General features: G+C 56.4%; 1 protein-coding gene across 1 annotated transcript in view; it reads right to left on the bottom strand.

Annotated features, from left to right (window-relative positions):
- Nucleotides 1-17158, bottom strand: part of LOC123247846 (choline transporter-like protein 5) — a 99545-nt gene extending 82387 nt beyond the window's left edge. Inside the window, exons 1-3 of the mRNA XM_044676892.1 lie at nt 17119-17158; nt 9108-9192; nt 1987-2071 (exon numbers count right to left, since the gene is read on the bottom strand). Of these exons, the coding sequence (XP_044532827.1) occupies nt 1987-2071; nt 9108-9192; nt 17119-17158 (210 nt within the window). The remainder of the gene's footprint in view (nt 1-1986; nt 2072-9107; nt 9193-17118) is intronic.
- Nucleotides 17159-17367: the final 209 nt, after the last annotated feature.

Here is a 17367-nt window from a genome sequence, read left to right as displayed (position 1 = left end):
CGCCCTGAGGCCCCTTCCCGCCCGGTCCTCCATGGGGTCCTTGGCCTGGGGGGGCCCAGGCTCGCAGCCCAAATCTCCCTGGCTCCCGGGATGGCAGGGTCCTCCAGCCAGGCCTCTGGCCATAGACGGGGCGTCCTGGAGAGGCACAGACAATGGCAGAGACACAAGAGGCCCCTGGGGGGAGGAGGGGGGGCTGCTTCGTCAGGGCTCCCGACCCTCCGCCAGTGCCAAGAGGCTGCCCCTCCCCCCCCCATGCCGGCTCTAAGGAGCTGCTCACCGGCAGCCATTGGGCCCCCTCCCCGCGCCTCCCTCCGCAGCCCAATTTGTTCCTTTCAAATAGGAGCTGATTAGCGGCAATCACTGTGCAATTAGCCCCAGGGAAGGTCACGGGGTGGGCTTTGGAGGAGCCCATCAGCTGCGGGTCCTCCTCCTCCTCCTCCTCCTCCTCGTGCCAGGCCCACCGCTTCTCTCCCGGGGCGGGGGAGGGCCATTCTTGGCAGCCAAGAGGCGGGGCTCGGCAGGAAAGGAGGCTCCCTGGGGAGGCCCCGCCTCCCGCCCCGCCCCCATGGGCGCTCCCCCCCAGGAGGTCTGCAAGGGGCGGGGCCAAGGCTCGCCCCAGTCCAGGCTTTCATCTCGCAGCGCAGGGAGCTCCCGGGGGACCAACCCTTGGAAGTGGGGGCCGAAGGGCTGTCTCCAAGCGCCGCCATCTTGTTTGGTGCGCCCAGGAAGCTGCCTCGCCCAGGGAGGGCTCCGGGGCATTTCCTCCTCAGGCCCGCGGGCACAATGATCCTTTTTTAGACGTCTCCTCCGGCCTCCATTCCCTACAGCACTGCCCTTCCCTCCCTATTTCTTACCACAAAAAGACAAAAAGGGTGGCATGACCAGTCTAGACACGCCCTGACCCCTAGCCTGCGCCAAGTTCCCGACCTGCGAGGGTCAGCCTGCATCATGCAGCTCCCGCCACTGAGTTAGAGCTGCCCCTCCTCCCTCATGGTCCAGAGAAGGGAGCTGAAGCATGCTGAGGGAGGGACTTGCCCAGGGTCACACAGCCCAGAAGGCTGACCCTCCCCCACTGGTTCTCCTGAGCAGCCCCTGCGGCAGGGCCAGAGTACCCTCCCCCACACAGTGCGTGCCCATTGTCTGAGCGGAGAAGCAGGTACAGACTTGGGCCTCATCGTGAAAGAGACCCCCAGAGAAGGGCGCGGCGGCGGCGGCGGCTCCTCGAAAGCTTGGCTCTGGCCCTTTGTCATCCTTTTCCCAAGATCGGCTCTTTCCGGCTCCAGAGCCGTCCCGCTGTTCTACGGGAAATGACACCCGAGTGGTTAGGAGGAGTCGGAGCCAACTCTTGTAAGGGGAAACCTCGGTGTCCAGCGAGGCAAAGACTGAGCTCTGGAAATCCCTGCTAAGGAAAGCTCTGGTGCCCAGGCGGGCCTTCGAGGACCATTCCGGAGGGGATTGGGAGTGGCCTGCTGCCCCCCAAGTCCTGCCTGCACGCTTCCCCTCCCCGCTCGGCCCCCCAAACCACAGGAGCTTCCCAGGCTCTCTGCGTTCTCCTGGGGTCTGGACTCCCTGGCTGGCTCGCCTGGCCCTCTGCCTTGGGGCGTAGATCCTCGGTGCCCCCCCAGCTCTGCCCGCGGGCACTGGCTACCCATCGCTCCTAACTCGTCTCTCCCAGAACCTAGAGCGGCAGACGGGCATCGGGACCGGTGCCCGCCGCCCTGCTCAGAGCTCCCTTCGTGGGGTCGGGCCAGTGCTTCAGCCTCAGTGTGTGCGTTTGGAAAATAAGTGGATGGAGAAGAAGCCATCCAGCTCCCTGGACACAAGCCCAGCACTAGGGCCTGCTCTCGCAGCAGCTCAGGTCCTGGGAGAGGGAGGAGGGACACTGCAGAGGGGGGAGCTGCCGCCAGGAGACAGAGAGGAGCGCCCAGGCCCCGAGGCCGAAGGGAGGCTGCTCGGCCTGGCCTTACCTGCTCGGCCTGGCCTTACCTCGATGGTGGGGCAGTGGAGCCTTGCCAGCACGATGGGGTGGGCGCACCGCAGAATGTTAAAGTAGAACAAGAAGCTCTTCATCCTAGAGAGAAAGACAACACACACAGCATTAGGGTCAGGGAATGGGAAACGGCAGGAAGACAGCGGCTGCTTCTGTCCGCCTTCAGGAAGCAAAGCCGCCGCCGCCATGAGCGTCCGTCTTTGTCGTCAGATCCTGGGGAGAGCTCCGAGGAACCTTGAAGGCTCAAGGCCCTCCTTTGGCAGAAGGGGAAACTGAGGCACAGACACACTCTCGTGGCACTCTGACAAGGATTCTTAGGCAACTGCTGACCCGATGTGACTCACTGCAGGACAATGCTAGGGCCACGGAGCATCCCTGCTGAGGCTACTTCTTGGGCAGTCTGTCCAAAGTCTTTGAGATGGGCTTCCCCCCATGAGGCCACAAGAGGTGACAGTGAATAACCAAGTCACGGGCCTTGGGGGGGCCTCCACGCGTGGAGGGGTGCAGGGCAGAGCCACGGAGCCCTGGTGGGCTGTCATTCCATTTAGAACATCGAGACGGAATGGCAACCGAGTCCCTGGGCTTGCTCGTGTCCACTCGATCAGAGGGATTTGTGGGAACGACGTCACTCTGTCAAGCCTTCTCCAGGTCTGGAGATGGAAGAAGCTGCTGCATTTATCATAAAGTGGCCAAGAAACTGGATAATCAAATGAGTGTGTGTGTGTGTGTGTGTGTGTGTGTGTGTGTGTGTGTGTGAGAGAGAGAGAGAGAGAGAGAGAGAGCGCTCTCCCCCCTCCCTCAGCCCAAGCCCTGGAGAGCTCAGTGCCCGCTCCTGCTAAGGAGGGGGAACAAGGCGCCATGCCCACTCAGCTTAAGCACAACCTTCAGGAGCTGAAGTTTCTAGAGAGGCCAGAAGATGGCATCGATACCCACTGAGTCCAGTTTGCCAGCACCCTGAGAGCCCAGGCATCCTGGGACAGGCCTGGGCTCAGCTCTGAAGGGCAGCCTCACTGGCTGCTCAGCTTCCAGCTCGGACGCTGTTGCCCCTGCCCAATGCTGGGGCAGCTCCTCCTTTGCCCTGATCCTGCCCACAGTGGCCCTTATTTGGTCTCTTTCATGCTTCCTTCCGTTATTGGCACCAGCTTCCCACCTTTGTCTGGGCGCTCCTTGCCATCCCCTGGCACACAGCCTGGCATTTCTCTCCTGGACCAATCCCGAGATCTCACCCAGTTAGAAATGTCTCTTCTAAGGCACACGGACTCCTGATGCTCTACTTCGTTGGAGGGAGGTTTTAGGGCATCTAGTGAGAGAAGTGACTTGTTCCGGGTCACGTGGCCTCCGTGGTTCCGAGGCAGGGCTCCCCGGGTCGGAGGCCAGCTCTCTGCTTGCTCAGCCAGGCTGCTTCCCAAGCGTGGGGGACGCTGGCACATGAGGGAACCAGGCTCTGCTCTCCTGGGCCTGTTGTTGGATGTGAAGCCTAGACTTTCATCCATTTCCCCAAGGCCATCACAGCAAGCAGGGCTCAGAGCCATGAGAGGGTCCGACACCACATCCAGGGCCCCCCCCAGCCCACTGTGCCCCCAGCCTGGATGCTCCCTCGCTTGGCTGCGCATCCCAGAGCGCTGAGAAGCAAAACGAAGGCTGCCCTCTCAGCACAGAAGGAGCCACGACAAGGCCCGGCGCGTCCCAAGAGGATCAGATGCTTTTAAACCAGCCACATCAGAAAGGGAAGAATGAATGACGCCAACATGGGCATCTCGCGTGGACGCGTCTGTGGTCCATCTTCCCAGGCTGCCTCCGGCCTCCTCTGCGCAGATCCTTCCTGGGCCGTCTCCCCGTGAGAACGTCAGCTCCTCGAGGGCGAGCACCTTCTCGTTTTTGCTCGGCCTGGTGGACACAGAACCAGCTTCAGACCCAGGAGAACGACGGCTCGTGCCCTGCGTTTGCCACCTCCTGGCCGTGCGGCCCTGGTCAGTCCTTTGATCTCTCCTGGCTCTCTGCAGCCTTCCAAACCGCCTCGACCTGGGGGAGATATCAGGCTGCCACATCGGCCGAGAAGGCGTGTAGCGCGCAGCTTCTTGTCCCAGGGCAGTCCTGCATCGGCCCGGCCCATCTTCCTCTCCTCCGGAGCACCCCGGGCTCAGCACAGGGCAAACACAGAAGAGCCGCCTGGGGTGGCTGGCTCACTCGCTCCACAGATCAGATCCCAAACTTTGGGGTCCTCTCACCTCGGAGAGCCTGTGCGCGAGCTTTTCCGTGAAGACTCCCAGGAGCGCGGTCATCCTCTGGGACTTGAATCCCTCTACCCTACCAGGGCAGCCCTCCAGGGGCCGGACACGCCTCCCGGGCTTGCTCCAGCCCATCTGCCCCTTTGGGGTTCTCACGCCTCTTCCCGGATCTTCCTGGGCATGAATAATTCCTGGGAATGCTCTGCAGCCTTCTTGCCATTGCCTGTGAGGTCCAACGCGGAGCTCCATCCCTGAATCACAGACTCTCGGTGGCCACCTCATCTAAGCTCCACCTGATCAGGAGTCCCCTGGCAGGAAGGGGCCCTCGGCCTGGCCCGACACCTCCGGTGGGGGAAGCCTCACCATGGAGTGAGAGGGCCTCTCCACACTGGAATCACTCGGGCTGCCCTGAAGTGTTCTCTTACAGCAGGTGCAGCTCTGGCTCCTGGAACTCTGCCCCTTGAGCCTAGATGTCCTCCCTGGGGCCGAGCCCAAGGATGTGGATGCCCGCCTTGGGCCGGCCCATTCCTCAGACATTCTCAAGGCTGATGGATGCACGGGGCTGAGCAAAGGCGGAACCCTGGCCAGACAGAGGGCCATCTGGCCGAAGCCCTTCCAGGTCACCCCCTGAAGAAAGTGGCTGCGTGTGCCGTCCCCCGCTGCCCCGACGTCTCTTTTCCATCAAAGCACCATTTGTTCCTTCAGCGGATACTTCTGGGGCAGCGAGGGCGCCTCATCATCCGGCCGTCGGCCTGGACGCAGCATCTGCTTGGCTGGCTTCCTCTCTCCGCGCCGCTCCTCCAGATGCCGTCTGCCTGGCACGCAGCCGGATCCAGGCTCGGTCACCAAGCAAGGCGCAGGGGCAGCACGGGGACCACAGGCGGAGCGGCTAACCCCTCCCTCAGCCGAAAGCCCAGGCCTCCAGCACCGGACCTCTCCAACTTGTCTGCAGCCGCCCCAAAAGAGGGGCAGCCCCCCAGCCAGCCCAGCCCCTCTGCCACACACCTGTCCATCACCTGGTATTGGTCCTCCGGCCAGTGAAGGCTCTCCCAGCCCCCGCTTCCCATTCTCTCACAGCATCCTCATGTGCCTGGCCTGGCCCATCCGTGTCTCTCTCCCACCTCGCCCACGCCTCGATCTGGGCCCTCCAGAGCTGCGCCTCAACCCTCTGCAAGCGCTTCGCCTTCTGTCCCTCCTCTGCTCCCGGCCCGAGTTTCCTCTCCTCTCAGAAGGTCACATCCCATTGCCCAGAGGCCCATCGCAGCCTCCCCTCCTCACTAGCTCCCCCTCGTCCTGGTGGCTGCTGAGCAGCGCTGGAGGAGCCTCACAGTCATGCTGACTCCCTCCGGGGGCCTGGAGCCAGGCAGACCCAGCTCAATATGCCACCCCGACTCTGTTCTAGGCACTCGGCCCCTCCGACCCTCCAGGGGCCATCATTGGCCTTCTAAACCAGCAGTCCCCGTGGCAGTGCCAATGGGTACCGATCCAGCACGTCCCTCCTTGGGCCCCGACGGTGCGGGCGAGGACAGAACCACTCAGGACAGAGTGGCCCCGTTTTCTCCGTGGAGTGTCGGGGTTCTGGGTCCCCACGGAGGAATGAAGACACCAGGCTCCTGCCCTTGGGGAGCGTCCTGACTACGTGGCACAGATGCGCCGCTTATGTTGTGCCCCGGGTGCTTCTCAGACCAGCCCGATTCTTTGTCGCTTTCGGTCGGTCATGTCTGGTTCTGTGGGAAAGAAGTGGGTCACCAGCTGGGGTTTGGATCCCTTTTTGTCAGAGATTCTATTTTTCAGTGAACCTTCAAAAAGAAGCTTCAAAGAGCTCTGAGGCGCACGAGGTGGCACAAAGAGATGCCATCGCCCCGGAGCCCCCTTTGTCTCCCCGCCGACGCTGTGACTTCCTGCGTTCCCTGGGTGCAGACCTGAGAACTGCTGTGCTGGGTCCCCGTTCTGTGTCCCCCCAAATCTCTGACAGTCGCCCCAGAAGCCTTTAGAGTAGCTTGTCTGCCTGGGTGGCCTCCAGCTCACACGGGAAGGACAGCGCTGCCAAACTTCCCAGGCTCCCCCGGAGAACCCAGTGAGAATCTGGCCCACGAATGGCTCAAACCCCATTTCTGTTTTCAGCCCGGCCACCCAGGGAGCAGGCACATTCTGGACCTCAAAGAGTTTCTTTCTTTGTCCCCAGTTTGGGCTCTGAAGGCCCCCCGCTCTTCCTCCTTTGCCCACTCAGGAGGCTGCCAAGACATAGGTGCCAGCCATGGGGCATGGGCAGCCCCTTCTCTGATGCCCATTGGTGCTCCGTTGGGTTTCCAAGCTAGAGCAAAGGGGTTTCCAGGCACGGGGACGCCCACTCCCCTTAAGCAGAGAAGATGCTTTGTTTTCCCTTTGGTCCTCGGGATCCTGGAGGACTCTGGCAGGAAGAGCAGGGCTGAGCCAGAGCTCCAAGGCCACCGGGCGCTGTGTCGGCACTGGCTTGGTTCTGTCCTTTGAGGGCCTCCAAGGATTTGGACAGGACTTGGGCTTTCCCAGGCTTTGGAGGTCCCAGAGGAAAGAGGAGGCTTCTCTCCCCACAGCTCGGCACCCTCTCGGTACTCCAGACTCGGAGACAATGGACGGAGGCCCTGAGAGAGGAATGACTTGCCCAGGGCCACACCCTGGTCCGTGTGGACACCCATCTGCTCCTGAAACCAGCTCGTCCAGAGGAAGCCTGGCTCTCCATCCATCATGCTGCGCAGCAGAGGGGCCATGCCTTCCGGGAAGGATCTTAAGGCAGGAATGCTGATGGCATGGTTGGAACAACTCAACACTTCTCATATTCACACAGCTTTGTCTTTAGGTCACCCAGAAAGGCTATGAGAAAGTGACTGCCTCCAGGAAAGCGGTCCAGAGGAGGTCAAGGAGTCAGAGGATCCGGGTTTAAATCCTACCTCTTATGTCATTGGTATCACCTGGGGCAGCCATTCACCTCCACAAGCCTCAGATTCCTCTTCAGGAAAATGGAAGAAGGTTGGCAAGAAGACATCTGACATCCATCCTGGTGCTCCATCTGTCCCTGTCCACCTGGGCCTTTCATTTGGGCCATGTATGACCCCTAGGAAGAGAGGGGACAGAAGGGGAGCTAAAAGGAGGCAGATGGATTAAGATGGCTGCAGAGTAGAAGAAGGGCACTTAACTCAATACATGATACCTCAAAAGGACACAAAAAACAAATGAAGATGAATGAAGGGACTCCACAATAGGGTGCACTGAAGGTATGTGGGATTTGGGCATTTCCCCGCTATAAGGGGGTGAAATAGCTCCCACTAAAATGCAAGCTGATCAACCTTCCCCACCCCACCTATGGTGCCAGAGCCAGTGCACAAGAGTTAGAGCAAGCATGGGGCATTCTCTTAAGTTCTTGCAGCTAACTGGGACCACCAGGGGCTTACTCCTGAGAGCAGCAAGACTTAAGACCCCAAGAGGCTAAAGAGCATGGACCTTGAGTGCAGACCTAGAGCTGAGGGGAAACAGACAGTGGAAGCAGCGTGCTGAGACTTGAAAAGGAGCCTTGGGCAGAGGAGCAAGCATGGGGCAATCTCTGGGGTCTTGGCAGCTGACTGGGACCACCAGGGGCTTGACCCTGAAAACAGCTAGACTTGAGACCCTAGGAGGCTAGAGAGCGCAGACCTTGGGCGCAGGAATAGAGTTGAGAGGGGCAGCAGACAGTAGAAGCTGTATTGAGACTCATAAAGTAGCCTCAGGCAAAAACTGCTCCAAACCTCCATACAGAGAGCCTGCCCACCTCACTCAGACTTCTGGCTGAGAGGGAAAAAACCAGTGTAGTGATGGCAAGCAATGCCCAAGAAACAACCACCAGCAAGAACAAAAGAAAGGCACTGACTTAAAAAGAGGCAGACCTGGAGCCCACAGCAAACAGCCCTGCCCAAGCTCTCAGCCCACCTCAGATGAGGGAGATGTGGAGAACAAGGGCCTGTCTTTGGGCCTCAGTTTCCTTGTCTGTCCAATGGAGAGGGGGCCTGGATGACCTGCTTTGGGTCTAGGGTCCAGGGAGTGGAGGTGGGCTCCAGTACCCCTCTGGCCCTTTCTGGGTGCTCGGGGCCCCAGAGAACAACATCCAGCAGACCCACAGACCATACTTCCCCCAGGTCCATGAAAATCTCAGTGGCAGGACAGCATCAGTGTGAATGAGACAGACAAGAGACAGTTTGACTTTCAGCCAGGCAGGCAGGCATCGTGAATACTACTCTGCTTTGCCTTGATTAAGGTTTATTTTATACACTTTGAGATCACACAAAATCTTGGCATGGAAATCTGTTCTCATCATACATCTTTTCTTAGAGACAATGTGTTAGGTGTGTTTGACATATCTCTTGGGCTACAGTGGTGGAAAAGTACAGACTTTTTCATGGGAGACGATTTCTCCATATTTCATCCATTGTTCTATTATGTTAGCCTACCGTACCAAATGAGATCAGGGAGGGGGGAAACTTGGAGACTATTCTGGCCTGTATTTGCAGGCACCTGTGTTTGGGAATCTGAGTTAGAGTTTTAAAATCTTTCACATTAACTCACTATTTGCTGGTTTGTCGTGAAGTGACTTCTAAGGGAATTTCTATATTACTGCATGTAAAGGTGGGAATTTCCTAGGAGTTTGTAGGGGGCTTGTAAGGGCTCTAATAATAACTTATAATGTTCCTCTATATGTTCCTGAGGCTGAATAGAGATATTGATTACAATAATTCCAAATAAAAGGGAATGTTAGTGAGAAGAGTCACATAGGAAAATCTGAGTGGAATTACCATCCTTCTGTCACCGGCTATGTGGATTTCAGAACTCATACAGAGCTGTGTGAATGTCATGAACATTGATGGCTTCCCGCATATACTCACTCATTGGGGGTGTTCTTCTGGCCACAGAATTCCCCCCGGCTGTCCGCAGCATAGGCCACCTTCTTGGCATCTCCCTTGGTCCACGCTGCAGAGAAAGGAAGAAGAGGCCATTAGAGCCAGCAGCACCACTACCTCAATGGGAAGAAGCCCATGAACCTGCTTCCCCACCAGTTGGCCGAGACAATGGCTCTCCCCCCAAGGCCATGGCTTAATGAAAATCAAGATGAAGGACCCTGAAGCCATCGGAAAGATGTTTCTCTCCAATGAGAGCTTCCCTGGCCCAGGCCCAGGCAACCTCATAGGAAGCAGGCAGGGACCCAGGACACTCCATGTCACCACCTGGGGCTGAGCCTCCAGCCATTGGGAACAACTAGATGGGAAGAGCCCAGCCAGTGCTGGGGGTGAGTCCTGGTGTGAGCAGAGAGCAGGTCGAGGAGATGCTTGTCCTCCCGGGGCCATCGCTGTCATGCCAGGAGGGACCACTGAAAGGTCAGTGAGGCTAGCAGGGAGAAGAGAGAAGCCGATGACTCCTCCAGGGTCAGGCAAGATCGGAACCCAGTCCAGAGCCTGCGTTGGCCTCTGTATCCCTCCAGTGTCCCAGGGAGAGGCTGTGGCCCCCCATTCACTCCCCTGCAGCTGGCCTGGAGAGACCCTGGGCCTGTGACCACTGGGTCCTTTATGTGAGGTGGCTGGACTCAGTCCACCTGAATTCCCAAGTTCCTTGGAAAGGAAGACCCCAAACCACCAGGGTTAGCTTTTTCTGAACAAACTCTACATCCAGGGATGGTTTGCTCTCATCTCAGCACCATCTTTCTCCCTGCTCTTTAAGCTCCTTTCTTCTCATGTAAGCTTCATGCCAGCCTGCCTTTCTCTGTCCTTCTCGCTGTCAAAGGTGCTCCTTGAGGTCGTCTCTCTCTCTTCTCCAGATGAAATCAAAACCACTTTGTCTCCTCATTTCTCCTTGCCACTCCTGATGGCCACTTCTGGCCCTTTACAAAATGATATTCCTCTTCATTGGCCTCACTGCAAGCTCGACCCATCCATCTTCATCTGGGAGTTCTGAATTTGAGCCAAGTTCTAATCAGGCTCCAGGCTATTATCCAGTCCTCTCCCACTTAGCCACCCTAGTTCTCAGGAAGGCCTCCACGACCACTTGCCCCCGCTGGCCTATGACCCAAATTAGTCCACCAAGAAACTCTGAGGTGGGGCCAGAGGCTTTGGCATCCTGCCTATGAACTGGCTCTAGAGTTAAGTAAATAGATAAGATGAACACGCCTGGAGATGGGGCGGCTGGGAATCTCTGCTCCCCTCCATTTTAGTTCTAGAAAACCTCCTTTATTTGGGATCCATCCATCAAACCGGCTCATGTTTCTAAGTTACCGACGATGCGTTGGATCCTTCTTTAATAAAAAGAAATATCTGATTGGATGAGGATGCTTAGTCAAAGCTGATTTCTCTCACTTCCCTGCATGATGAATTGGCCAAATCTGGTGGCTGTGCGCTCTTGCCTGGCTGCCTCTTCCCTCTGCACTCCAGGGTGAGCATGTCCACATCCTTATCTTCAAGCTTTCGAATTGGCAGATGGATTCCAGCAACCAGGCATTTTCCTGCCATGGAGAAAATAAACACGCCTTCCATTTCCTTCCAATCTCTCCGAGGGCCAGCACGGGGCCGACTTGGAGAGCTGGTGTGTGTAGGGAGATCTGGACAGAGAACAGAGGAGAGGAGAGAAGGGAAAACAGCTTGCTGTCCATGGAAGATGCTGGCTGCTGGAATTCGTTACTACACTCACGATTTGGCTGAAATTTGTGAATAAGTGAACACGTGGGCAAGCAGAGACAAGGTGGGGATAGTCCTCCCGAAGACGGCAAAGATAAAGCCTTCAGCATGAGCCCCAGCCAGAGCATCCCATAAAAGAGTACGTGACAGTCATGTTAGCAGCTCTAACTTAACTCAGGAGATTACAAATACAAAGAGAAGCATTGGAGTGGGCACCAGGAAAGAGACGTGTGACTGAGAAAGGAGGGAAGCCAGCTGTGTAGCCAAAACAAGGAATAATAACCCACGAAGGAGCCACATGACTACCATCCGCTGGCAAGAGATCTGCATACATTCCCAGCATGTTGAGTAAACCCTTTGTAGAAGGCATGAAAGACCAGAAGCCGAGCTCAGAGGGCGATCAGCACCATAGAAGCAGCTGCCCCACGAGGGAGATCACAGATCCAGGAAAGTAGCCCAATCTTAATAGGAAGCCTCGGTCTTTAGGAAACTTAAGAATCTACAAAACCGCACATTGTAATGGCTCTTACCAGGACAGATATATGCTGTTCTGAAGATGAAATTTAGGGGGATGGCTATAGGCTAATTCTTTTGCTCTCATTTTTGGAACCCCTCCGAATCATCTTCCCAAACCTGGCTGTCCTGTCACAACCTTTCCTCAGCTAAGTTTGAGTCTGACGGGTTTAATTATGACAGCAGGGACAGGCTCTCCTCCAGTCACAGCTCACTTTGGCACATAATCCTTGGCATGTTCTAGAGGACAGCAATCCTTTCTTGTACAATGAATTTTCACCTCATCAATACCACAAGAGATGAACAGTCTCTCCCGGGCCAGGAGGAACTCAGAAGAGCCTTAATAATAATAGCTAACATTTCTAGAGTACTGACTATGTTCTTTTCACTATGTTAAGAGCTTAATCATGATCTCATTTGAGCTTCACAGCAGCCATAAGAGGTAGGTGCAATTGTGGTGAGCACGCATGACCACTTGCTTGGGCCTTGTGCCCAATAAACTTAATGTCCTCCTGCCCTGTGGCCCCTTGAGCCCTCCCCCTAACTCCATCCCTGAAATCAATGATCAAATCCTCGGTACCCTTCTGGAAAGACATGGCCACCTTGTGGCTCAAGACCAGGGATGGGCTGGAGCAGTCCGGTTAGGCTAGTAAGAGCTTCCTTCCCCTTTCTCAGCCTTCTCTCCAAGATCTCCACAACACATCAGATTCATACCTTGTTTGTGCCTGCTCAATTGTATGTCATCATCCCCCCCCCACTCCATTCCATGAAGGACTTGATATCACGGATTCTATTTTTTGTGCTTTGCTTTGTTCTCCCAAGACTTAGTACAATGCCTGGCAGATAGGAGGAACTTAATAAATGTCTCCTGATGACTTAAGATGCAGCTTAGGCATCATCTTCCACAGGAAACCTTTCCTGAGCTCCACAACTGCTAGTGTCGTTCCTCCAAAATTCTCCAGGATGTAACTACTTTGTATATATTTCTGTCTATTCAATTCCTATTTCGGGGGTATTTAAAATTCTTAAATATTCTTGTTTTTCCCATTGAAATGTAAGTTCATGGCACGAAGGGACTGTTTCACTTTTGTACTTCAATCCTCAGTGCCTAGCACAGTGCCTGGTACATAGCAGGTGTTTAATAAACATGGTTGATTTACTTTTGCAATTCTTTAAGCAAATCTGGATGTAGATCTAGAGAGCTTAAAGTGGACCAAGAAATCATTTATAAGGGATTACTTCTTGGATGCCATGGAATAAAATTTCTTCAGGACAGGAGATGAAATTCTAGATTTAGGTCTGGAGGCTAGCCCTCTCAGTCTGTAGAATGAATGAGTGAATGGGGGAATGAAAGAGCATTTATGCAAGGGGATACAGAGAGTAAAGTTGAGCTCTTCTCTAAGAGAGACAATGCAGAGATGCCATTTAAGAGGCTCATGGAAAGGAAGCCGAGTTCCAGGTTGTTCATCGGGCACCCAGGTGTCAAGTGGTAGGAGAACTTGCCCTCAGATCCAGGCCCTCTGGTTCCAACTTCAGAATGTTTCTGGATTGGGGATTCTCTCCATACGGGTTCGAATCCCTTTCAGACTGGGTGGGTGATGTTTGAGAGACACAGTGGCCTCAGAATCCACTGCCCCATGGCTAAACTAGTGGTGACCCTCTCTGAAGGGTTTAGACGGACTAGTCTTCAGACCACTGACACCCACGGTCTGTCCCTAGACTCCTAATCATGCGATGCATACCCAGTGGTTTCTGATCCTGCAAATGACCGGCTGGAGCCTTGGTGTCTAACTCAGATAGATACAGATGGGGCTGGTAACTGTCCATAAGGACACCTGCCTCAGCAGATAGATTTAGAAAACCACACGTTAGCATTATCTATGTTCTGCTGCATTCTTACTTATCTGGCTGAATTTTTATTTGCTGGTACATATTAGTCAGTTGGGGAGTTGGGGCTCCCCTGGAGAGGGAGCCCTGCACATCTGACCCCACTGAGCCCGAGTACCCCAAGGCTCTATCCAGCAACAGGAGGGACCGTTCTCTGGCCTGAAGCAATGGTCCAGCGAAGGCCGGCCGCCATCTCTATTCAGGCAAGTCTTGCAATAAGAGCAATGATTCCACATTTCGGGAGTCTTGGAAGTTCACAAAGTTCCGCCCAAAGGAGACGCTTAGGAGAGCCTCATTCCCAACCACTCTCCGGCTCCCACGGATGGTGAGTAAGAGATGGAGGCACCCGAAGCTGCCCTCTAAGCCGTCCCCATCCTCCAGCATTTGCCGGCTCTCGTCCTGATCCTCCAGGGCTGAGCGGATGCGCCACGAACATTTAGAAAGCCCTCCATCAAGGGGAAAATGGGATTCGGCCGAATGCTGGCACCAACGCTTAAAAATTAAGCGCGAATCTGTCTGGGCCCAGGAAGGCATTCCCCAAACGCAGGCCGGGCTTTTCCTTTCGTCTTCTCAAGGTACATTTTAATGGCTCGAATGTGCGTGAAACAGGCCTGCCAAATTGTGCTGATGGCTTTTTAACACGAGCAATCTACAAATGCAGTGAAGCAGATAATAGGACACACGATACTGAATTTGGAAGTCAGCATCGATGGCTGCTGGGAAGCGGCCCTGCGTCCGGGTTCCTACTTCCCAGGTGGCTTCCTCCACCCATTCAGAGGCCAGAAAACCATTCTGTCTGCTCACCACACTCCTGGTGCCTTGGGGCGAATTACGTGGATGCAGCGGCAACCCTGGAAAGCACTGGGGGCTCTGACGCTCCTTGCTTGGTAGCTGATGGTCCTCCTTGGACTCTGGGGAAACGGAGGCACAGGGGGGTAACGTGACTTACCCAGGGTCACACAACGCTTAAATGTCAGAGGCTGAATTGGGTCTCAAGAGGATGGATCTTGTTGACTCCAGGCTGAGCATCCTCTCCATTCCGCCGTCTGGCTGCCCCAGAGAAGCTTAGTCTTAAATTTAACTCAACAGTCCTTTATTAAATGCCTGCTATTAGCCAGGCGCCGGGGAAACGGAGATGCAATAAAAACCAGGCTCTAGCTTCAGGGAGGTTACATTCTCCAGGGTACGAGACACAGCACGGCAATCACTAACTTAAATCTCCCTGAAAGGTGGCCCAAGGGGGCTGGACCAGAGGCAGGTAGGCTGTGGATTCCTAAGTGGGGTTACCTCTTTCCCAGCAATGCGGCTATCCCTGCCCAGAAAGAGGAGGACCGGTGGGAGCATCTCCACTGAAGTGCTCCAACAGATGGGGGAGGCCAGGGATGCCAGGATTCCCTCCAGGGGTGCAGATGGCAGTCCATCTCCGCCTGCCCATCCTGCCGCACTCACTCTTGGCTGTCTCCTCCTCCTCATTCCCCTGAGGGAGCCTTCCTGGCTTTCTCGGCTTCCTCCACCTTCTCTGACCCAAAAGGCCATCGCAGAGTTTACAGGCTCTCCAGCCTGTGTCCTTCGCAGGCAGCACGTTACTAATCCGGCGCCTTCTTGGCTCCCTCATCTCTTTGATCGTATTGCACGTGCTGCTTCTCCCGAGTGCTTCCCTGGGTGTCACAGCCACATCCTGCTGGCTCCCTCCAGGTCCCTGGCCCTGACGCTCGGGCTGGTAGCCTCTTTCTGTTATTTAGAAACTGTAAAACTCCCAGGAAGAATCGGGGCACCCCAAGGCAGGGCTTCGTCTCTGGGAGAAAGCTGGGGCCATTCAGAGAACATCGAGCTGTTCAAAAGCAATTTGGTCCGCTCTGGTCCTCCCAGTTCCTTTCACACATCCTGGAAGTTAAGGTTCTGTGGAGTGATGGGCTGGAACCAGGAAAGGCTGGAGTTTGAATCTTGCCCGATCCATGGGCCAATCCCCAGCCCTCTCTGGGTCCGTTTCCCCGGCTCTCAATGAGGGGGCTAGAACCGAAGCCCTCTAGGGTTCCCTGCCCACTTTGCCTTTGCATTAGCTGTGAGTGAATCCAGCAGCCCTGAATCCCTCCAGGCTTGGAAGCTGAGCTCTTCTTTGGACTGGGCCTGGGGCTTCGGGGACTGGCCTCCCCGCACTCCCCTGGGAGAGTCGCCATTCTTTTTAGGTGTAGGAAAACAAAGCCCAACAGGATTCAAGCCTCAGGAAAGCCGGCATCAGGCAGACAAAGAGAAGCCTTGATCTCGGTTGGACGGTGAGTTCACGAGAAAGAAAAAGCAACCCATTTTATGGAAGTTCAGATGGCCAGATGGCCCCTGGGCCAGCCCTGGGGAGATCCCACGAATCCCAGGGAGGGTCTCTGAGAGGTGCTTGCCTTCACCCAGGTCCCCTCTGGCTCCCCAGAACAGAGGCAGCACCTTCCAGTGCAGTCGAGGAGCAGGGGACGCCCATGTTCTTGGACCGGCTTTCTACGCGGTGCTAACCCAGTGGTTCTGAGCGGCTTTGGCGGCTGAGGGGACAGAGCCTGGGACGTGCACTCGGGAAGACTCGGGCTCACAGCCCGGCGCAGACCCGTAGGGGATGCTGGGCAAGTCGTTTCATCTCGGGGTCTCGGTTTCCTTCTCCATGAAACGGTGGCCCTGGGGACGCAGTGGCTTCTCAGGTCCTCCCCAGATCCCACGGCGTCATCCTCTATGGGCACAGCTCATGAGAATCGAGGTTGGATGGAAGTGCAGGTCCCTCTGACAGCCTTCTTCAACAGCCACCGTGAAGCCTGCTGGGCTAGAGACCTCGGGGTCCTCCGTCAGGCCGCCGTAGGAGCTAGATCGGCCCCAGCATCTGGCTTGGGTTTATGGGGAGAAAACGGAGCTCCCCTGTGAGAAGAGCGGCAGGAAGGCCAGCGCCCAGGTTGCTCCAAATGTAACTTGGGCCCAGGCAGAAGTGGGTTGGCGATGGATGCCAAAGGTGCATCAGCATCTATGGGCACCTACTGTGCGCCTGTCCCAGCACGGAGCGCTGTAGAGCTTGAAGCCAGAGCTGCAGCTTCCGGGACAAGTGGTGTCCCACAGAGCCCCCGAGAGCGGAGCCCCGATTTTCTGGGCTCTCTTTTTAGCCCTGTCGGCTTTGTAAAACTGACAGCGAGTCTGAGAGGTCATCACCGTATTTCCAGGGGAGAGTCCCAGAGCCGTGCAAAGATCTCGCTGGCCCGGGCTCTCGAGGGTCTGGGAGCCCTCACCGCGGAGGGGCCACACTATCTGCCTCACCCCGGCGGGGCTGGCCATCCGCAAAGGCACCCGGGCTCTGCCCAGCGAGCAAGAAGCCCGTGCGTGCCCGCCGAACTCTGGCACAGCTCCGGGCAATCTCAGGATGCGAAGGGTAGCCTCGGGGACAGCCCCCTCTGGGCACCAGCCCTCCTCGTCCTGCTTCCCGCCATGGTTTCCTGTGAAGGGGGCGGCCTTCCATTTTAGCCCCATCAGCCCTGCTGGGCCCGTTTTGTTGGTTCTGAGAACCAGCCTAGCAGGGATTAAGGAGCAGAACAGCGCGGGCAGGAGGGAAATGATGGAAGGCCCTCGTCTCCCTTCTTGCTTGTCACCGCCTGAATGCAGCTCTGGGGCCCGCCGGTGCCTGGGATGGGCGTCTTGAGCGGGAGGGCAGCCAGCCAGTGGCTCTGGATGAGGCCCGTCTCCTCCGGGGAGGACAACGGCGGCCCATCGGGAGGCGCTCGGAGGGAAACGGCCCAAGTTCGAGGCTCAGTTCCATTCAGGAGACGGCATGCCCAGCCTCCATCACTCCTCCCCGCCTGCACCAACTTACCCACAAGTCCTAAGGTAATGTAGGAGAGGAGGAACACCATGAAAAGCAAACAGCACGGGACATCTGTGCAATGTCTGGAAGCAAACAGAGGGAAAGGCATGAAAGAAGGAAGCCTTTGGGCACGCCAGAAGGCTCACCGTCCACCTCCCCTCCCCAGCCTAGAGCCAGGCTAGTCCCCAGGCCCTCCCCGCCCTCGTGCGCCTCCCCACTGGGGTCAGAGGCCTCTCCTGCCCCCGGGCTCCTCCTGCC

This window comes from Gracilinanus agilis, chromosome 4 (genome assembly GCF_016433145.1).
Source record: "Gracilinanus agilis isolate LMUSP501 chromosome 4, AgileGrace, whole genome shotgun sequence".
NCBI lineage: Eukaryota > Metazoa > Chordata > Mammalia > Didelphimorphia > Didelphidae > Gracilinanus > Gracilinanus agilis.
Note: the sequence above shows the minus strand (reverse complement) of the source record. Positions and strands in the feature narration are given on the sequence as shown.